The sequence below is a fragment of the Pagrus pagrus genome, assembly GCF_965226575.1.
Source record: "Pagrus pagrus genome assembly, chromosome: 11".
Classification (NCBI taxonomy): Eukaryota; Metazoa; Chordata; class Actinopteri; order Spariformes; family Sparidae; genus Pagrus; species Pagrus pagrus.
In genome coordinates, this window is record NC_140195.1 from 22,165,458 (window position 1) to 22,188,522 (window position 23,065).

At 40.2% G+C, this 23,065-nt stretch overlaps 1 protein-coding gene across 2 annotated transcripts in view; it reads right to left on the reverse strand.

The window, feature by feature from the left end:
* Positions 1–482: 482 nt before the first annotated feature.
* Positions 483–23,065, reverse strand: part of prkar2aa (protein kinase, cAMP-dependent, regulatory, type II, alpha A) — a 43,391-nt gene continuing 20,808 nt past the window's right edge. For both annotated transcript variants that reach the window (XM_084367534.1, XM_084367533.1), the window contains exons 3-11: positions 15,115–15,150; positions 10,932–11,068; positions 9,388–9,494; positions 6,145–6,286; positions 5,533–5,634; positions 5,170–5,244; positions 4,972–5,037; positions 4,294–4,432; positions 483–1,895 (exon numbers count right to left, since the gene is read on the reverse strand). In XM_084367534.1, coding sequence (XP_084223660.1) covers positions 1,771–1,895; positions 4,294–4,432; positions 4,972–5,037; positions 5,170–5,244; positions 5,533–5,634; positions 6,145–6,286; positions 9,388–9,494; positions 10,932–11,068; positions 15,115–15,150 — 929 coding nt within the window. In that variant the 3' untranslated portion in view covers positions 483–1,770. The remainder of the gene's footprint in view (positions 1,896–4,293; positions 4,433–4,971; positions 5,038–5,169; positions 5,245–5,532; positions 5,635–6,144; positions 6,287–9,387; positions 9,495–10,931; positions 11,069–15,114; positions 15,151–23,065) is intronic.

Sequence of the window (23,065 nt, forward strand, 5' to 3'; positions counted from 1 at the left end):
CTGGCAGTAACTATATATCATATTGAGGTGAAATGTTTTGTATTTACAAAAACATGATAATCATCAACCTTTTGTTAAAGCTGAAACATACGACTCAGCAGGTATTTAACTAAATATGACTGGCCTGTGTAGCTCTATGACAGTAATCTGCAGTAATGACTGCATGAACCAGAGGTCTGGCAGTTGCAGACAAAGCAAAACTGCATCAACAGAGCAGTGAAGTTGTCTGATATCACACATACTGAAACACATTTAACAGGGTATTTGCTTCATAGAACTGCAAATTGTTGTATCCTGCACTGCCACTGAGTTCAGTCATTACCCCACAGTCAGCACATACTGAATGTGACAACCTGCAAGGTTCCCTTGCTTATGAGTATACAGAGCATGGCTGAGTCATCAAAATAACAGTTTTATGAATTATACACACAAGGCAATGAAGGTGTTAGTGAGTGTGAGTAGAAAATCAACACAAAGACAAGTTTTAACAAAATGTTTGCTTTATTTTTTCAGTTTTTTTTCCTTTTTTGTAATCCAGGACAACTCATTCAAGGATAATCAAGGAGAAATAAGCACTACTGTTTTTATTAGAATTTTTTTCTGTTTTTATCATTTTGTCAGATGGATGGTGAATTTTATCAGAATTGGTCAAAGTAAAACAAAAAAATAATAAATGAATATATAATAACAATACATTAATAATTAATTCAATACAATGACGTGTGGCGTCAATGACAGAATAACAATGTCCCAGAAAACGTAGGGTTGTTATCGTTTTCGCTGCTTCTTCAGTGGTACTGCAATAATCACCAGCACTAACTCAACTCAACTCAATCAACAACAGTAGAGGAAGAAATGGAGCACGCCCACAAAGTTCTGCACCCCGGCCTCCCAAAGAGGAAACACTTTTTTTATTTAAATAATATTTTATCAAAGCTTCTGTTTTTTTTATCTTCATAAAACGTTTCTAAAACTTATCTGTCTTCTTTAAACTTTTCTCTTTTTTTGCATTTTTGATTCATTTTCCTTTTCAGAGATTTTTAAAGTTTTTTGTCTCCATTTTACCACAATGTGTCCGTTTTTGCAAGTGTGGTAACCTATGAACTTTTGAGTATCTGTACCCCTGTCTGCGTGTGTGTGTGTGTGTGTGTTTGTATGTCGATGTGTCCTTTACTGAGGCTCGTTCGAACAACTTTAAGTTGTTTAAGTGCTCAATGTGAATGCAAAGCCTGCACAAATGAAGCATGATGATGTGTTTTTTAACATGTGTATGGAGTGTGTGCGAATGTGTGTTTTATGTCCTTACACCGCGTTACCTGCATCAAGGTCATTGCAGCGAAGACATTCATACTGAGAGGTTGAAGCTGGCTCAATCAACAAGGTGCTTGGCTTTTAGCTAGCTCTGTGTGCGTGTGTGTGTGTGTGTGTGTGTGTGTGTGTGTGTGTGTGTGTGTGCATCTACAAATTGATCTTATAAAGGAGTGTGTTGAGCTAGTATGTGCACGAGGATGAGCAGGCTAAGTGAAGTGAGCATCTATCTGTGCCTACATAGGTGTCAGTGTACATGTATGTGTGTTCAGAATGTGTGGGCATTTATGTACTTGCAGGTGAGCCAATTTCTCATATATTTCACGGCCTGTGTAAAGCTTACTACGAGTCTGTATAGCCACTGTATGATAGAGGACATATGTCTGTGCATGTGTGTTTGTATATGTGTGTGTGTGTTTGTGTGTGTGTGTAGAAGAAGGCACGGAGGGTGGTGTGGGAGGCTCAGTCTCTCAGGTCCATGCTGGAGCCGAACAGGGCCACCAGCTGCTCCTCATAGTGGGCGATGTTCCTCTTCATGATCTCCTTACAGGAGCCCAGGAGGCGCTCAAATGCCTGTATGTCTATTACTGTAGGGAGAGAGGGAGGGGGAGAGAAAGAGCCAGATATGTTAGGTGTCATCATCTTGGTCAAATAATCCACTGGGCTAATTGTTCTTGGTTTTAAAAATGTTACAAGAAACGTGACAAGAACACATAATCATGTCGTCATCTGTCAGAATAATTATTCAGGTTTTCCTCTTTGAGCATCAGAACCGAGGCCACCCCGTTCACACTGACAAAAAAATCACTAACTCCTGCTAACATCTGGCTTTTGTCGTCAGTGTGAAGTTGTACGATCGGCATTAACTCCAGGGTCAAATGACTCCGCACTAGTCACAGGTGTTTTTTGTCTCCACCTCTGATCATCTGTGATGGACACACTTATTGTCGCCCCTCTTCAGGCACGATGCAACTGTATCACTTTGGCGCTGAGTTTGAAAGAGAGACTGTAGTTGAAGATATTTTTCAAAAAAGTAACCACTGTTACATTGTCAGTGACTTGCCAGTTAGATAATTGAGGACACAACTGGATAATTGAGGACAGAACTAAATCAGAATGCTACTGATTAAGACTTTATGAAACAAGTTTTTTTTTTAGTCTGATCTGCTACTTTGTTTTTCCGTCAAATTCGAGATGAAGAAGGTGATAAACAAGGAAAAAAATAACAGAAAGGCAAACTAGTGTCCTTGCAATGGGAGGAGTCAATCATATGTTTTTAGTGGGTGTACATGCATTAAAATAACAAAACACATTTATATACTAATTTTGGTGTAAAAGTGGTTTTAGATAAAGGCAGAGGCATTCCTGTCCCTCTACCTGTCCCCAGAGGACCCTTGAAGTCCTGCACATCTTTTACAGCTGTTACAGAAAAAGGAGAATGACAAGAGTAGAAGAGACAGCATCTGTTGCTGCAGTGCGGCTGACTGACATTTCTCTCTGCTTCAAAGCGGATCAGCTGTTCGAGACAGGCTGCTGTACTGTGAGTACAGTAAACAGAAAGACCAGACGGACAGGTGAGCGAGTATACTGACAGAGTGTGCATGGTTAGGATTGAAGGGGAGAACATAGGGGAGTGCGAAGAGTGAGAGTGACTGACACTACATCTACTAAGGAAAAAATAACGTGTGGATAAACAAATAAAAGCTGTGCAATAAGAGCTATAAAAAAAAGCGGAAGCAGATTTCACAACAGAATCAAGAGAAACTACAAAAAACACGAGCAGCTGTTGAAAATCCTGTGATATTTTCCAAAGTGAAGAGCTGCTCATGTCACGGTCGGGGCTGAATTAGTACACCCACTTTAAAAGCAAAAATAATTACTAAATGGCCTTCAAATTAACAGAAATTCAAGGTGATGACAGACGAGATATGAGCCGAATGCAGATCGGGAATTAAACAAAACTCAAATGCCACTTGATATCTCATGACAAGCGGCTTGTAACAGTACAATTACTGGAAAATGAGTGAATGGCACAGACGTTGTTGTGAGGTTGAGTGGTTTAAACATTGCTTATTAACTTTAACTATATACCAGGATTTTTGCAATCTTTTACATAATAATGTTCATAGAGAGCTTGGTTTTGCACTTGGTGTGAAGCGGCTGAAACAACACACAGATCATACAATTATCCCATATCAATGTTCACGTACAGTCGTGGTCAAAAGTTTACATACACTTGTAAAGAACTTGTACATGACGGCAGTTTTCAGTTCCGATGATTTCTACAGCTCATCATTTTGTGATGGAATGAGAGGAACACAAACTACTTTGTCACAAAAAAGCAGTTGATATTTGGACCTGTAACTGCTTTGAAATGCTCCAAATGACTTAACTGGTTTGTTCAAATCAATAATTGGCTCTTTCAGATCAATGCTGAGCTCTTCAGACTTTCACACTGTAGTGTTTGCGGCCGAGTCTAGTGGGTGTATCAAACAAGCCCTATTAAAATGTGCACAGAAAAGTCACTAGCCATTTTCAATCATAACCACTCAGAAGAAGTTAAGAGGCCATGCTACAAAGATTCACACAACTTTCTATAATCACCAAAATTGATCGTTCTAGTTACTGTATGTATATTTTTGAGCCAGCAGATTTGGTCACATTTTCAGAAGATCCAATCAGATTTGAAGCAAACTTCATGTATGTGTACTAGTAGTATCTGTTCCACTCATTCCATCACAGAAAAATGAGAGATGTAGAAATCATTGGAAGTGAGACTGCCACGATATACATTTTCTGTATTCAAGTGTATGTAAACTTTTGACCGCAACCGTCAAGGCTTTGGATGCAGGTATCACATTGTGGAAATCTGATGATGAATCAAAGCTACTTTATGTACACGTCTGACTTCATTACTGTTTCTCTTCTGAGCATCGATGCTGACAAATGCGTTTAACGAGTGTGTCCGAGTGCATTCCGTCTCACCCAAACACTTGACATCGCTCACTGCGTAGGCCGAGGCGGCCCGGGGCTTGTTGGTGACCAAGGCCAGCTCCCCAAAGTAATGACCCCTGCTACAGCGCGTTATCTCCACCTCCGCATTGTCTGCATGGTCCGCTTTCGTCTGCAGGGAGGAAAGAAGAGGACGGAGGGGAACAGAGGAGAGAAGAGGATTAAAGGTTAGGAACCATTGAGTGCCTCGGTTTTTTTCCTCCCCCCAGCGAGGAGCACTCAGTGGCTGAGCAGACAAGTGTGATTTCCACTGTTGCTAGGCAAAACCAGGAAACACTCTGGTGGTCTTTACTGGAGAGTGTGGGTTGTCACCGTCTAAATGTTCTACATAGAAAGTACCTAGTAGAAGAATCGAGTGGGCTTTAATATTGGTGCATGTTCCTACCATTGAAAGAATTTTTTGAATAATGATCAGCCTCTGAGAGCAGCTGCATTTTCTGCCTTACATTTACGTGATCAAGCCTTTTTACATTACAGATGAACTGGTACAAAAGTGACTGCTGGAAAACTTGTCAAGTAGAAACTAGGGGGGTTAATGTATCCACCTACACGTGTCTCTGACGGATACAAGGTGACATAAAGTCGACCTCAGAGTAAAAATCCTTCAGTGATGAAACAGAGAAATGAAGAAGGTGAGGGGGAGTATCTTACTTTACTCTTCATCATGATCTTGACCTCCCCAGATTCTACAATATAGAAGCACTCGGCCTTGTCACCCTGAGGAGGAAGAGAACAGATCATTTAAAAATGCATTTTAAAAGGTGGTTATGTGTATGATAAAATACTCAACATTCCAATGCTAGAGTCACACTTCCATTGTTTGAAACCACATCATCTACAAGGTCTTACCTGTGTGATGATGCGCTCGCCATCTGAGAACTGCTTCGCTCCTAATACATCCACAATCTTCATCCTTTCTGTTGCCTGGAAAGAAAAAAATTCAAGAGGGGTCATGAGAAATAATGAGAGTAGAGAAAATCATGTAAAATCCAATCAACTCTTTCACTTTCACATTACAACCGTAGATCGAGGAAAATGTGTTCAGCTGATTTAAAAATACTGTTTGTTGGTGAGTGTGGGACAAAACTTTTTTTCCATCATAAACAAATTTCCCATCATTAACTGGCCAGGTAGCGGGACGTACACTGTACACCGTCTCTGCTGCAGACAGCGAGAGTCCTTTCTAGAAAGGCCTACAACCACTGAACTCACCTCCAGTGACTTGAGTAAGGGCACAGACTCGATGAAACACTCATACATCCTCCTCTTCTTGGCATTGTTCTTCACAATGAGTCTACGGAAGGTGGCACGGTCCTGGAGAAGAAAAAAAAAACGTGAGAAAAGAAACACCTCCTGAGGGCACATTCTCTCAGACTGACAGACTGCTGCTGCTCCTCCTCTGTTCAGCCACAGGGAGGAGCTGCAGCAGCACAAACCCTGAGAGCACAGCACCGGCTCCATTCATAGATAACATAGCTTCATTCTTAACATGTCTGAGCATCATAGCTCAATGTACTGTATTTGGTAACAGAAACTGGACCTAACCTGCTCACAGAACAATCCTGACAGGGGAGCAGAGTTTATAACTGAGCTTTTAAGCAGCTTTTGCAGTTAGAATCTGACTGACAGAGCAACACTGAAAACATGTGACACTGATAGAAATGCGAGTGAATACACCTCTTTGACAAATTAGATAATTGAGGACAAACTCCAGATAATTAAGCAATCGTTTACTTCGACAGAAAACTGATCTGATTTTTAACTCATGATGATTTTAAAATCTACATATGACCCTGGTGTGTTTGTCTGTTTGTATGTCCTTACCAGTCCCCATAATGCGCCCTCCTGGGTGGCGACGATGGTGGCGGCGCGTGGTGTGTTGTACATGAGTGCCAGCTCCCCGAAGCTGCCCTTATTGTTGTACTGACCCACGCATGTTCCCTTTACCACTATGTCAAACACACCCCTGCAGAGAGAGAGACAGAGAGAGAGAGAGAGAGAGAGAGAGAGAGAAGAGAGGGACAGAGAGTTAGGGAAAGAGAAAAAAAAAGGCAAACGTTGAGAGAGAAAAATCACATAAATCTATATAGTATAATGACTGATTGAGTTGAGACAAACTTTAGAGGGGGGCAGAGTCTTGTTTACTGACCTACTGACTGGTTTAACTAAACATCTAATCTCAGATTTTCTGTAGCCAGGGCTTCGCACAAAGATATGGAGTAGCCAACTAGGAGGGTTCAGGGTCAAACCATTAACTGTGTTTGTGTGGGTGCACTAGTGTGTACAGTTGTGCTCCAAGTTGATCTTTTTTTGGGGACTGAACAGTGCTAAATGGTGACAATATGTAATGGTGAAAGATATTTTGCATTTCTGTGAATACTGTTGTATATCTTCATGTACAGTATCATAAAATGTTTGGTCATGGTTTTTAGGTTTCTGGCAGATAGTAATACTTCAGCAGAGCAGCTCCATCTCCCCCTCCCTCCTGCTTGACCCTCCCCTCTTCTCTCTCTGTATGAGGATTAAACCCGGCGTAGGTAATTTGCAGCGTTGTTGCTCTGCAGGATTAACCAGTCATTTCATAAAGGTAGCCTGTCCTCCCATTGGCTGTGTAGTGGGGCTAAAACCCTTGTCGCTGCTGGAGTATTAACTTCATTTGGATTACCATGACGATGGGGACGATGATCACTTGTGTCGTCGCCTACCTTTGTGAGCACAGCTGAGAAGAGGCACGGTTTTAAATACTGTGCGGCTAGCGCTTTAATAAAGAAGCCAAGCAGGTGTGAAAGCTGTGATCATTGATACATTTCACAAATCTGCTTGAGCCAAGAAGACAGCTGTAGAAGAAAGAGCCAAGACTCTTTTAAAAAACATTTTTACTTCTTGGAAAACAGGCGACTCAGCCATGATCGATGAATACCCTGAAGATGTTTTGGTTTAAGTTGCCAGAATTTTGAGGTTTTGTTCCAAAATTGACTTGCTGGTTAACGATTAGAAAGTGACAGTTGTATACTTTAGCCTCAGGCCTCTTAAAAACTTATAGATAGAAGACGCAACAACGCAGTTTCAAATTTGTAAATAACTGGGATGTTTTAGTGCTATTGGAAAGATGTAGGGACTAGAGATAAAATGACAAATGCAAGACTGAGCTGCTTATTATTTTCAAAACTAATATAGAGAACTACGACTAGGTCGTTCATCCTTTATTATGATCAGAAAAAGAAGAGAAAACAAAGAGTAATCTTGTGATGACTTCGATGGAACATTAATGTATAAACAAATTAACTTCCTCTCACACCAAACACGTCATCCCTCCTAACAAATACTAACTCCTCGTCCCTAAGGGCTTCTGAGTATTTTCCAGTTACTTCCTGTCTTCAAGATTTCAGAACTGGATCGTTTAGGTTTTAGCACAACACAGGCCAGGGCGGCAGTGCTTTCAGTTAGCCTTCGCGCCACATAAAATCGTCAAGATGTGGCATTTTTGACAACCAAGTCTGTTTAAGTTAATAGCTAACATTATGATATGCCAACAGGGGGGCAGTGGAGATGTAGAAATGAAGTTTAATGTGTTACTCTGACCTGTTTTCTTTCCTGCTTTTGTTTTTTGGTTTGTGTTTATCCCTCCATCTCTGTGTGTGTCCATGCTCACACCACACCCTGCTGGTGACATTAGCTCCCACCTACGCCTTTTACAGGCCAGGGAAAACCCCGGGATAGTATATGACCAGGCAGGCGTGCTGCTCTGAAAGGTCATTGCATGTCTCTTGTACAGGCAGCATGCTGTGTTAGAAAGTGTGTATGCAGATAGAAAGATAGCACACAACAAGTGGAACCAAACCGCTGTGCTGAACTGATACGTGCCATGCCAAGAATGAATAGAGCCCAGGGTGGGATAAACAATGAGCAGCCTCCAGCCAAACACTGGCAGGTCTGTTCTCTCACTGGTGGCAGAGGTTAAAAACCTATGCTAAGTAATCACTTAGGTTAGTCAAGTGACTGTGAAATGATAGTGTAGTGCAGTTTCATGGATGATCAAAGTAGCCTCCATGATTGAAACAAATAATCAGTTCAACCTACAATGTTTTCATTTCACCTCTTTACATGACAAGAACCTGGGAACATTATTACAGCAATTAAGAAAACCGCCTGCAGCTTGATGCATAATCATATTTTTGCAGTCAAAAAGTGTCATTCATCACATATTCATCACAAGTATAATGAGGAGAACCATATAAATGTTCCTACAACCGAGTGCTGTATTCCAGCCTGGGCAACAAAGGCTGTCCTGTGAAGGCTAGTGTACACAGCAGCAGTTTACATCAGCAATATGGTAGGAAAATTACACACAGCCTTCACAGGTACTGTATACATGGACACACACATATGAACCACCATAATCATAAACAGCTTAAACACAACTGGAAAGACCAGCAAAATGGAGGCACTGTTGTAAATCTTTGAGATTTCTTGTTGTTTAAACCATTGTTATTTATTGCATTTAAACAGTCCTTTCATTAAGAAACGTATGCTTTGGAATTGTTCTCGACATTGTGTTTTTGAGGCTGTAATTGTTTGCTGAATCTTTGTTTCTCTCCATTTATATTTATTCCTTACAATGACAAAACAAATGTTTTGAACAACCCTGCGAGCCCAACGATTCCAAAGAAAGTTGGGACGCTGTGTAATACATAAATAAATCAGTGTGATAATTTGCTATTCATTTTTGTCATATACTCAATTGAAAACAGTACAAAAACAATATATTTAATGTTTTACCTCATCCTAAATTAATTGTTTTTTGCAAATATCTGTTTGATGCAAGCAACATGTTTCAAACACACTGGGACAGGGGCAACAAAAGGCTGAAGTTATTGAATGCTCCAAAAACTCTTGTTTGGATCATTCTACAGGTAAACTGGTTCATTGGTAACAGGTGATAGCGTCATGAAGGGGTTTGGAAGGGGCATCCTGGAAAAGCTCAGCTGTTCACAAGCAATGATGGAACGATGTCCACCACTTTGTCAAACACGTGATTGTATAAAGTGAATTACTACATGTCCCTACCTCTCTATGACGTAGAAGTTGTCTCCATCGTCTCCCTGGTCGATGACGTGCTCCTGGGGCTGAACCCTTAACTCAAACATGGCGTCCAGCACCTCTGAGAACTGCTCCTGGATGGGGGGGATTAGAAGAAGGACGTCAGACACAGATGAGGTGAAGAAACATGGAGCAACAGTGAAAACTTGCTATGGAGTTAAACCAGCTGCCCAAAATGGCATCTAGCTCATGTGAGAGCTGCTCCTGAAGGGAGATGAGATTAAATTGAATTATCCCAGTGGGGGCACTGTGAGAAAGTGCTCAGCAGAAGGAACAGAGGACATTTTGTTTCATATCGTAACAATTTCTCCATGTTTTATCAGGATATGCAATTCCAGGACAATACTGTTGTCTCTGGGGTTTGAGTTCATCATAATCTCATAGATTTATCATAGCAGATGCCAAATACTGCATGGTTTACAATGAAAAATAACAAATTGATTTGAAAGGCATCTTCCAAGCCAAAACAAACTTGGATAAATCAGCTATAGTGACATCACACAGACAAGCAATTTTTTTGAAAGAAAAAAAAAAACGGGTGAGGCAATCTACTTATGCCCAAATATAGGAGGGTTTAAGCTGAGAAGTTTTAATACGGCAACAAAAACACATACTCAAACCACTGTTACATTTATGACTGAGCAGAGAATAGATTGTGTTGATTAATGATGCAAAGCAGACATGCAAAGATGTTTAACAAGTACTTCTTTGTCCATTTTCTCTTGACTTCACGTTTGTGGACAGTTCTTCAGCTGTTTTTCTCTTTCCTTTTTTACAAATTGATCATCTGACCTGCCCCAGGACCAGTTGCTTCTAAGTGTGGTTCCTGAGAAGAATTTAGTGATTTTATACACTGAGCAGCCAAGACAGAAACTGTCCTTTGTCACGAAATCCAATGCAACTGCAATAAATTCTGTTTTTATGCAACATAGAATTTTTCCTTGCTGATAAAGCTGTAGTTTCTGGTGCTGTTCTATTGGATTGCGAATTTTTTTGCTCCATCATATGTCGATTAAGTGAGAAAATATTAGAAGTGGAGGTCCGATAGTGGATTTTTAAAGGCCGATATAATAAAGATAGTTGGGAGAAGGAAAAAGCAGATAGCCGATTAATCTGCTAATATTAGAAATATATAATTAAAATGGGGATATTTTTTTGTTGGTGAAAGCTGGACAGATACAACAGAGTTATCTATATCCATATCTTAAATGTTTTTATTTCTTCTTTTTTTAAATGTAACACTGTCGAAATTGAACAATCTTTGGTATCAACTTTATTAGAACTGTTAATCAGTCAAACCAATTAATCGGTCAACCTCTAATCAGAAGCACCTTCTGTATAATGTAGTGCCTTAAACAGCTGCCCTAAAGGAACCCTCAAAGCATGTAATGCATATTGCATGATAGGGCAGGGAAATTAACCAAAAAGTAATTGAAATCAACATTATGATTCTCTAACTCTAGCTCTCTGATTGTTTTGTGTACACATCTCCTCCTCTATGTTTCATGTACCTGGTCTAGTGTTTTAAAGAGTAGGATGTCTCGGCAGGCCTCCTGCAGTCTGCAACGCTGTTCATCTGTTTTTGGGTGAACCACTCTGGGCTCCGTGTCCTCGTCATCCTCGTCTGGGTTGAACGCCTCCGCACACACTGGAGGGAAGACATGTAAACTAATTTTATATACTGTGTTAACATGTATGGTGTGATTACACTGTTATTAAACTGAGCAAATAATCAAGTAAGAAAGTATTCTATAGACAGGTTCAGAAAGTGTAATGTCTACCAATAACTACAAATGACCTTTAAAAAGAATAAAATAAGCCAGCCAACAGGTTGCAGGCAGCTCTGTACATACTGCCACTAGGGAACAAGTAATATAACATTTTCATTGTTCTTCTTGAAGGACAGACTGACATTCATTTCCATTTCACTGTATTACTAAGGGTTTTTTTTCCCCCTGTAACTTGCAAAATATGCAGGCATGGCTGTGGGATCACAGTCGGTAATGATTTTACAATCAAGATTACATTTTGGCTTTTTTGTAAAGCAGTTTTTTGTAAGCAGTTTTGTAAATAATCACATTTCTGCAGATTCTACACAACACATATCCATCATAGTGGTGAACAACCTAAAGGTATGTTGAGATGTGACAGTTAAATAACATCTTGACTCATCTGGACACAAGATGCAAAAGGAGACTCATGTTATGATTTCAACACAAACACAAGCAAGACAGAAAACCACAAAGACGCTAACACAGACACTGTATCCACTTCATCTTGGTCAAATATTTTCTACACACACTTACACACAGAGTACAGGGAAAGGTGAGACCTTACACAAACACACACAAGCAGAGAGGGAGATATTGTATAACACAAAATGAAACGATAGCCTGCAGTAGAAGGGAAGAGAGGACATCATTACTGCAGGCCACTGAAGGAGCCCAGAAGTGAGGAAATGACACATGCACAGCGACATGTTTCCCCACACTGGATGACAAACACTGACAAGGTCATTTTTAAATTGTCACTATGTATCTGTGTTTCTTCCAACTCTGCAGAGACACACTCCACTTCTCACATGACATTTATCACAAAACGCATGGTAGTTTCTAAGTGTGTGTGTGTGCGCGCAGTCATGAGTGTAACGTCTTATCTCCCAGCATTCATACCAATCATGTTTGGAGCCGTGTGACCTGTGGAGTGTCAACGTGTTAACTGCTTTAGTTTCAGCTCGATCGGGCAGGTAAATACAATGAACAGAGTGAAAAGCAGTTAATGTTGGCGTCAGTGCTCTGCCAAGCAGAATGTGATGCTGTTAATTAGGAGTGAGAACATAATCTCAACCAACGACAAGATACGACCCCAAAACCCACACAAGGGTTTAAAAAGTATGAAAACACAGTTGTTAGTGTAAATATTTAGCTCTTCACTGGTGTGAATTGAAAATCAGATAAGGCAGAGAGGCAGGTCCATCATGCTTAGCTTAAGTTGCAGGAATCAGATTTGCTTCCTCCACGCTGCCAAAATATCTATCTCTCCCTGGCGGGATGACAGGATATCAAAACAGCAGCCAAAAGCATGTTTTTGTTTACAAGCCTGAGTTCACTTGTAACAGGGCAGTGTGGTCAAATCTAATGCAAATATAATCAAGTCGTCATTTCCATCCTGCTTTCAGCCACAAAAAAAAATAAAAAAGGAGTTGTGATTGTGGGCTCATGTTTCACATGTGAGAAAACACTGATTCCCAGTAACACTGATGATATCTTACTGCCTGAATGTAGTGTGCATGTCTCAAGATAAGGATTGTAAAACAGATTGTTCCTCTACGTGTCCATCAATGATTAATCAGTCCTGCATTACCTTCTCAAGAAACATCTCAAGTTTAGCTGAACACAACCTTAAGATAGGATCTGGACAGGACATGGAAATATTTGAACCACCATCCTGTGTAATGTTGGCAACACTTTAAGGCGTAGTGATTTCAGCTGTGCTACTGGGTCACAAAACCACAAGAGCAGTGAAAAAGATGCTCCTAAAAATAAGATGATGTTTAAGGTGTCATGCAAATTTGAATGATTTCCAGGAGCCAATTGCAGTTATTATTTGCAGCGGCTTTGCACACTTTCCCTTAACCTACAAAACCAGTTAGTACTTTTTTACAGTTCTTAAAAATTATTTTGGAGAGAAATCTATTATTAGCTGTGAACAAAGTATGTGTGTACGTTCCAGGAGTAAAGTTAGTCTGATTTTTGATATTCTGCGAATACACAGATTTCTCTACCTTGAATAACTTCATGCAATAGAAGAGACGATTTTTTCTATGACACCACTGGTGTTGGTTTTAATGGTCACTGAAGGCTTTACAACATGCAAATAGTTCCCTCGTCACAGTCTATTATAGATACCGTGAACAGGAAACAGAAACACCTGGACAATCTTATGTAATTCATTATAGCCCTGCATTACGTAAACAAAGATAAACTTAACACACCATAAATATCTTGTTTTTTGCTGACCACCAGATGTTTGACCTCTCATCCTGCCATAGTGACGTACAGGTGTACTCTTTGACCCTGAGACATCACTGTGCAACAAAGCACACTTCTGACGACAACCAACCACACCCATCAGTGGTGCAGTGGTCAAAGGTGAAACGGGCGTAAAACTTTAATCCAGAGTGGCCAATAAAACTTCTTAGCCTCTCTTTAAAAGTACTGCTTTTGGTTGAGAATACCACTTTAATAGGCTGTCTGTGTATTGTATGGTACATTGAAATGTGTTAATAATATCTGCAACCTCATGTACATACGGCTATGGATAAGCATAAAGTTGAATGAACACTACTCTTACAGTGTCACAAAAATTGAAAATGATAAGTCTCTCAAAAGATAATATAAATTATAGAACTTGTCGCCTGACATTACAATGTTTAAGGGTAACTGCATTGAAAGTGTGTCATTAGTTGGATTTCTATCTCACTGTTAATTTTCATTAACCGATCCCTAATAATCACATAATGGTAGCGCATAGAAACACATTAATTTGCATGTTCAATTGACGATTTTTTCTAGATTCGTTTAATATTTGTACCATATTTGAATGAAAACCTGGCTAATGTGACACCTTGTCCTGCACATATAACCAATTATCTTTAGAAATCTAAAACACACCAAACTAAATGGGACACCACACAAAGCATTTTCCCCTCTTTTGTTAATAGAATATTATGGTGATAAAGAGGTGGATCTAATGAGCCTTCCTTTCCTGGTAGAAGTTCACGTGTCTCTTTCTGAGAAAACACCACACATACAAAACACCTGCAAAAGAAAACAACTTTGTACAACTCACACACTACAAATGGGAATCTTTTTCAAAATAACTGAAACAGGCTTTTTGTCGGAAGATCTCTGGGAAACATGATGAGCATAACAGTGACGCTCCATCTCTGTTGTCGTATTAACACACTTTCTTTTCAGGGCTCAAAAAGGATCATTATGTCTTATAACATTACCACTACAAAGAGGGCCTACTTGTATCACACAACATTTTGTTAACAAGAAACTTCAAACTACTTTGTTTACCACATCATAACAACAAGGAACTCTACACAACTAGATGTTACAGCTATAAAACAACAAGTACAACAAAGTTGATGACTTGCACAAATGAACATCCTCCACAATAAATCTTTATGGCGCTGCGGTATAGACAGCAGGGTCAACAGTGACAGTAGGACAGCAGTAAAGATAAACATCAGCAGACACACCCTGAACCTAATCAAAGTGCAGCGCTCTGTGACGGCTGACGACATTCAATTACTCATATGTAAACACTAGACGTGTAAGAGCAAGCGTGAGAAAACAAGAGCACCGTATACACAAACCACAGACAGCAACACACACAAAACCCAAAACACACCGCAGTGATGCTTCTAACACTGTTTTACATGCTTGACATACGCAAATGCTCTCATTATGAAAACACTGCCTGAACAGTGTTTGACATCAGTGACAGAGACAGACACAACTCAGTCAACCACTTAGCCTCAACGCACATGACACACACAATAACGCACACACAAGCTGCTGGTGGGCCACTTAGGCGGTGATGTATGCAATGTTGTCCCTGGTGTGGTTTACACTTAAGGGACATGACGTCAAACACACGCAAACATGCGCACACACATCTTACCTGACACTCTCCTGTTGAATCTGCTGGGTGGTGGAGCTGTGGAGAGAGAGAGAGAGAAAAAGAGAGGTGGAATTAACATCATTGTTTTTTCATAATGACATTTAATATGATTTTATGATTGCTTTCAAAACCTAATTTACATTATCTGCTCTAAACAGGCTCTTCATAACAATAACTGAAGTGAAAGAAGGGGGTTTAGAAAAGGAAAAGGCAGACAGTGAGTCAGACTGACAGTCAGCATTGGAGAAATAAAGAAAGACACAGACAGTCAAACAGATAAAGGCAACAAGAGGTGAAGAGATAGAAAGTAGGACACGCTCACAGATACAGGCGGACGTGAAGAAAAACAGAGAGAGATAGAGCGTAACCGTGAGAGAAGACGTGAGCGAGGAGATGAATTGAGAAAGGGAAGAAAAGGTATTTTCAGTATTGTAAGTTTATATTTTCTTTATACACATGAATGCTTTTGTGAGCAGTTACAGCCTCAGGCATTGACATCAGTCTCACACACACACACACACACACACACACACACACACACAAACACACTTTCCCTTGAACAAATGGCAGTATAATTTTTTCATGACTTCCAATTTAAATCTAATAAAACAAAACGTGATCAAACTGAGCAGCAATAATGGCACAGTGACTGCCTGAAGCCAGACAGATATGAGAGGATTAACAAATATCTTAATAAAAGCACTCGTAGTTACATGTCTTCAAGTAAAATATTTATATGGAATAATGTATTAGGAGAGAGAAAGGTTGAAAGGGTAATGACAGTTATGTTCCAACAGCTCCCATTACATATAATCAATTAGGCTGTCTGAACCAGCAACACGTTTCTTTCCCCAAATATTGACAGTAACCTTATCAGTATTTGTGATAACTGTGTTTCTTTGTTCATTACAAATGACAAAGAGGTTGTTTACGTTTAAACTCAACAAGCAGACTTGTCTGTGCAAGCGTAGCCAGCTGCTACAAAGCACTGTCTGGATGCACAGATGCTGTTGGGACACTGTTTACGTTCCTGCGCCACCAGGATGGCACATCTGATGTCTTTCAGCTTTAAGATTCAGCATTCAAAGACTCTCAACAATAGGCACCTGCGTGTTTCCTAAAGAAAAACATGAGGCTTACCGGATGAGCTATTGAGTGGCGACCCTGATCTCTGACCCCCTTGCAGATCTCTGGCCAGAGAGAATAATATTATTACAAATATATAAAAATAAAGTAAAGTACTGTCGAATGTATGATGCCTCTCTGTTAAAAGTCTGTGTTTACTGACGCCTGCTGTGTGCCCTTGCATCTAGGTCGGAACCTGTAATTGAAAAAATTAATATTTCCTAACAAAAGACCATTGCTAATCACACTGTTCAGCTTGTTCTGAATGCAAACGTGTACGTGTGCGTATTTATCACATTTATACTCACATTTGTTCGAGATAATACTCTCTTAAGTGTTGGCCCATGAGAATGCCAAGTGCCTCTTACACTAGGCCAGAAGAGTGAGATTATGTGACATACATACAACAGGTGAGAGACGCTGATATTAGCTAGGGAAGAATGGCATATAGCCTAAATGTATCATCCTGTTATGACAGTAATGATTCTATGGGAATTTACAGAATATTCCATGTATAGGGGGATGTTTGCAAGCAGGATATTAAGCCGATTAACAGCCTAACCCAAATCTAAGTATTAAAAGGTAAAATTAACACCACCCAATGCAATGCAAATGTTTCTTGCGCATGCATTGCATTTTTATTGTCAAGGTTAGTGGGTAACCAGTCCTATGCTGTTAAAAATTCCTTTCACTCATTTTTCTTCTGCTTAGACGAATGCAGAGCAACCACTTCCTTTCCCTGGCAGCAGCTTTGCCCCAGGACTATAGGCCAAGACACCAGCCTGTTGCCTGTAAGCTTTCCACAGACCTGGCTACACGCAGAGGCCGGGACCCAAGGGTGAGGGGGGTTCTGCCTCACCTGATTTAGCTTGCTAGTGAAATACTGAGGATGGTAGGTCGTATGTATCTAAAAGCAGACCCTGTAAATATTTTTAATATCAATACAAAGTTTATTCATTTCATGGTTTCAGCCTTTTTTTTTTTTCTTTTAAATTGTGGGAGTCTCATTCTGTAATAAAGCATTATCTTTAAGCCACATTTCCTAGATTACGATGATGGCACAGCCTGGCTACAACCTATGTTTCTAACAACATCAAAGCCAAACACAGGAAAAACATCCTGTGCAAGGCAGAGGATGTTTCCTGGAAATGTCTAAACGGCAGCCGTAATCGAGTTTAATTTCTGGTCATGATTTCAGCGCTGTGTACTTGACACTAGACAGTATTCATCAGAGTAGTGGGAGCCTGGAAAGACACTGCTGGATATGAATATGCATCAGGACTAATAAAGTGGCAAGTCAAGAGAGAACGAACTGTGTGCATGAGGGAGAAACAAAAGGGCTGTGTATGTGTGTGCACATTATGTGTGGCTGCATAGTCGACACAGTGCATGTCTGCAATTTGGCCTTGCGCAGCATTTGTGTGCATGTATAGGAGCACCTTGACCTTGTGAATGTGTGTAACAGGGTGTTATAAATTACGCACACAGGGGGTGAGGTCAGAGTCCTAAACACCTGCTTTCTAAGGCTGGGCTGTTACTAGCCGGCATGGACACAGCTCACTGCTGCCACACACATATACACAGACGCACAGTGTGTGTCCATTGCTACCTTATTACCATCCTGTCAGAGCCCATTAGATCTAGACTGTGAAGACGGGAGCCTGGGGGAAACTCACACACACACACCACTTTCCCCCCGGTCACCTGGGGAGATGGACAGAGTTTAACACTCTACTCTCCGTGGAGATCACTCTTACCATCACTCAACACAGATCAAGCATGGTCTCAGCCACTGCCGTACTGACATTTATAGCATTTGCAAAGGAAATTTTTACATACAAAGTTTGTCTCTTTTTAGGAAATTATCTACATCAGTGTCGTAACTTGTTGAAACGGAGTTTGTTTTTTACAGCACAAAGAAAGAATGCAGTAAGAGTGACTTCTGCATTTCTACTCCATTTGTACGCATGTGTTAACTCTCACATACATGCTGGACATTTAAACTCATTTGGCATCTGCTTTACCTATGTGATTCTCATTGTGCCTGCATCTGCGGCTTTAATGTTGTTTAAACACAGTCACAGTGAATTATAACGCAAGAAGTATCAAACACCTGCTAAATGGGCTCTGGGCAGATAGAGATTTCCTTGCCAGCCACAGCACATTCTGACCATCAACCAATCAAAACAAAGTAAAACCATGGCTCGGTTAAACAAGCTCATAAATGTCAGTGTGTTGAAATTGGTTCTACACAGCAGTGGCATGTCATCTCTCTGTGTCTTAGAAGACTGGATGGGTAATGTTAATGAACTTTAGTTGAAACAGGAAACAGGAAGAGGATCCATTCTAATCCTGTCCACACTGGGTGCCGGATGTTCTGGAAGTACATAGTGAATTGCAGTCTATATGAGACTGACCCAAGACCAATATTTGAGACAAAGACAAATGTGTTACATGTGCAGCTACAAGAGACACTTCAATTAATCCAAAAAGTATATTGCTTACATATTAGTTTCTCCTTCACTTTGCTTGACTCTTGTCTCTACTCACAAAGGCTTTGCTTGCTCTCTAAATATTTTCTAAAGATGCACGATATATATCAGACCAATAAATTATCAGCCTGATAATGAGAAATTCATATTATCTGGTATTTATAAGTATCTGTGAAATTGTAGCCGATAAATAGAGCCAATAACATGAAGCCAAATTACTTTCACTGACTTAATAAGCACATTTATAAACTCAGACACAGTAGGTGGCTGTTTGTACCTTAAAAGTTGGTTTGTGATCTACCAATAAACACTTCAAAAATGTTAAATTATCAGTTATCTTATCGATATCAGACATGAAAGGCAGGAACTTATCGTTACAGGTATTGTCTTAAAAAAATCCATATACTGTATGCATCCGTAACATTTTTATTCATATGTCTCAGGGCAGGTCTTTGAGATCCTTACTTTTCTTGGACTTTTTTTTAGGATGGAAACAATCTCGGAACCATGTTTGAATGCCTGCCAACAAGACTGGCAGACAAACCTACCATCCACAGCCAAAATGGAGTAGGAAACGAGCAGCAACCGAGTCAACTCTTTGACCTGCGAGTCTTTGTCTCTTCATTTACTTAATCCCCATCCAAGTAACTGCAGCGTATACCAAACCCTGTGACAGTGGTACCAGAAATCCTTCAGGCTATTACAATCACAATGTGACTGTTCTTAAAAATAACAAAAAGAAAAAAAACGATGAAAAATTATTCATAGTGAGGACGGTAATAAACAGATGCCTTGAATAACGTCACAAACCACTTAACATCAAACATGTTTAGATTTAATTCTTCGTCATCATGAATTCTTCTTCCTACAAAGGAATACAGTCATAGTAATGCACTCCCATGAGTTCCACACTATTCTCAGTTTCTCTAGCTCCCTCCTCTCTGTCATTTATTGTATACGTCGCCCCCTCAGTTGTCTCAAAGGAACAGACCTTCCTCCCCCGTATTGCTCCCAGAGCTTCATGACTCCTCTCCCTCCCGTCATCTTCTCTTTTGCATCTCAGTCTTTTTTCTTACTTTATCTCCTTAACCTCAAGAGATAGATCAGTCCTTTAGAGTTGCTGTTGGGGACTGTAACAAAATAACAAAATAGAGACTGTGGTGTATTTCCTGATATATATTTTTGTCTTCATCAGTTTATGACCAAGATGAGAGTCGACACTCTGATGGCAGTATTTAACAGATACCAGCCTCTTGTTCAGTCCTGGTGCACAGTTAGGATGTTAACTCTTAACACAGTACATTACCATCATGTTTACACTACAGGCCATCACGCTCAGCTGCAAGATGCTACTCAAACTGTATTTTCTGGGGTGACGTTGTGTTGTTTACTTATTTCAGGATGTAATGAATATGTAATGTCAATATGAATGAACAACAACAATTACAAAAGAAATGACAAGAGCAGTAATTACAGAAACACCTCTGCTTTTATTTGTAATGACAGTTTATGTCTTTAACTGATCTCAGGCTTCTTCCCAAACAACAATCAAATATGCTATTTTGATACAGCTCTGCTCCCATGACCTAATGCCCATCTGAGCTATGTGGTGCCACAACTAAATAACTAAATAACAACTCTGGACCTTGACCTCTGACCTCCCTGTCCCTGGCATAACACATAACTACAAAAATAAGTACAGTCCATTGAGTATGGATAGAAAAAAAAATAAAAAAAGGTTGGTAGGCAGCTAATTATCTCTTGTTTGATTCAGTTCAGCACAACTGAGGCATTCAGATAAATATGGATACAGCTGATATTTACATAGAAAAATGAATGAGTCATTTGTCCTAAAACATACAGCAACATCCTTTAACATCACTTGACTCATTGATCATCAATAATCTACTCCCTCATGCCTATTCCCCATGGACCCAATTTAGACATAAACCCTCCTCCTTCACTAGTGAAAAGTCTTTTTAAAGTATACACAATCTGTGATTAATGGAATGAAACATGCCCCACCAAAAGCATCCTTTAAAAAGGTCCATTCACAGAAATTATGATAGCGCCACCTGAAAAGAATGAGAATCATCATTTCAGTGACCTCATTTTTACCCTCCTTTCCTTTTGTTTTCTTGAGCACAACCCCCTTCACTCCGAAACTCTGTCATCTGCAACAGTACCACCTACCAGGAGGACACATTCCAAACTGCTTCAAATGATTTGTTTTGATCCAAATCAAACTCGTGAATAGGTCAGATCGCTGCAGGTACTGCAGTTAAGAGGTACAAAGACCAATGAAAACGCACACACACACACACACAATTGAAGATCTACACATAGATGCAAACAAAGCAGGTCATGCAAGGGAACACTTATTTGTCTAGTCGCTCCTCTTTGTTTATACGTGTGGATATTCTTGCTTTGGTTCAACATTTACTGTTTGGACTCAAGAGTCAGGTTACCTTACAGTTTGTGAGCTCTTAAACTCTACCTAAGTAAATACTATACAACTGGTAAATCAACTGAACACATAAGCCTGAAGTTTGTGGGGTGTTAAAAAAGTCAGGAGAATAGGATGAACACTAGCGAGTTTGTTGTTCTTGTCCATTTTAAACCAAAAGCAGAAGGTTGATCAACACGTGTTCAGTCCCGGTGGTTTGGTTGATTTGAAAATGAATCATACATTGTCTCCAACAGTCACATAAAATGCAGTTTTGTCTGTCAAGAGCAGGTGGACATAATAAAAAAAAAAAAAAAGTGTGTGCGTGCACGTGCATTTGTGTGTTTCAATGTGTGGGTGTGCTAGTCTGAGTGTGCAATGTGTGAAGTGCTCTCCCTACAGTCATGTGGCTAGGGGGGGATTGGGGGTGGTGGTGATGGTGATGGTGGCTGTATCAAGTGTACGCCTGAAGTTGCCTTAGCAACCTAACACAAAGAAGATCTCATCACCATAACAACTCTACCCCCTTCCCCCTCCCTCCTCCATCCACCCCCCTTCTCCTCTATCCAAGTGGTAGATCCCCCCCCTCCCCACCACCACCTCCTCTCACGTTCTCTTTCTATCTTTCTCCATCCCTCCCTATACTCCCACTCACTGCCATAACAACATTAACAGATGGAGAGAAGAGAGAGATAGAGGGGGAGAGAAAAAGAGAGAGGGGAGGACAGAGGGAGAACCAGAGGGGGATATACAAAATGACAGACCAGAAGGGGTGACGTGGAGAAATTTATTGTGTGGTGTGATTAAAGGAATAAAAAGGAAACAGTGAGAAAAATAGAGGAGAAAAAAAGACATGATAGCAAATGCCAATATGATGGCAGTGATGAGTAGTAAGGTAGTTTACATGCCTGTGGAAACACAAAGAGAAAGGAGAGATATAAAGAAAAAAGGGAAAGAAAGATGGACAGACAGCAAACTAGCTTCAGATTTGTTATGTGTATAAATACTGAAAGAGGCGGATAAAAAGGATAAGAGGATAAGAGGATGATTATAGCATGTGATGACTGGTGATTCGGAAAACCTTGTAGAGAAACAATTACAAAAGAAGAGAAGGATAGATAATCATTGAGACAGAGCCCACTGAGTGAATAAATGAAGAAGGGAAAAAGGGAGCAATAAGTCTGTCCTTGCCTGGTGTTTTCCATTGATTTTCCCTACAGCCATTCTCAATGTGTGACTGTCTGTCTGCATGGCCCGTCAATACACCAGCCAGTTAGCTGGAGGGGAGAACTTCAATGTGGCCACTCCGCCTCATTCACTTTAAATTTCAATATTTCACATTTTGCTTATCTTTAGTCCCTAAACGGCTCCAGAGAGGTTCGACTGATAAGATGGATGAGACAGAGGGGAACAGCAGAAGACAAATAAATGAAAAAAAGACAGCTCCTGCGACACAGTTGGTAAGGATTAAATGAACCCTAACCTAAACTGCGGAAGTAACAGCTGGCTTTCAACTGGGGGAGTTAAAGGAAAATTGGTGACGTAAACTAAGTTTGGACAGGTCTGTTATTTGTCCGCCCACCTGTTGCTGTTCACACCTCCTGGTTTCCCTCTTACCAATGCTTCCTTGAATAGAAACAGCAAAAACACAGGGAAAATGTGTGCTTTAAAAAGGAAAAGTCTGTCCATTACATTAGCCACTTTGGCTGTGAGTCAACCACCATTTGGAGCCTTTAATCTATTGGACCGGATGAATTTGGCAGAATAAAATAGTGACAGGAGCTGCATCATGTTTGGGGATGGGTGTGCTGTTGGCGGTCTTTCAGCCCATCACTGAAAATAGTCATGTAAGATATGAATGGTGCCTGCCTATTCATTCGTTGCATTA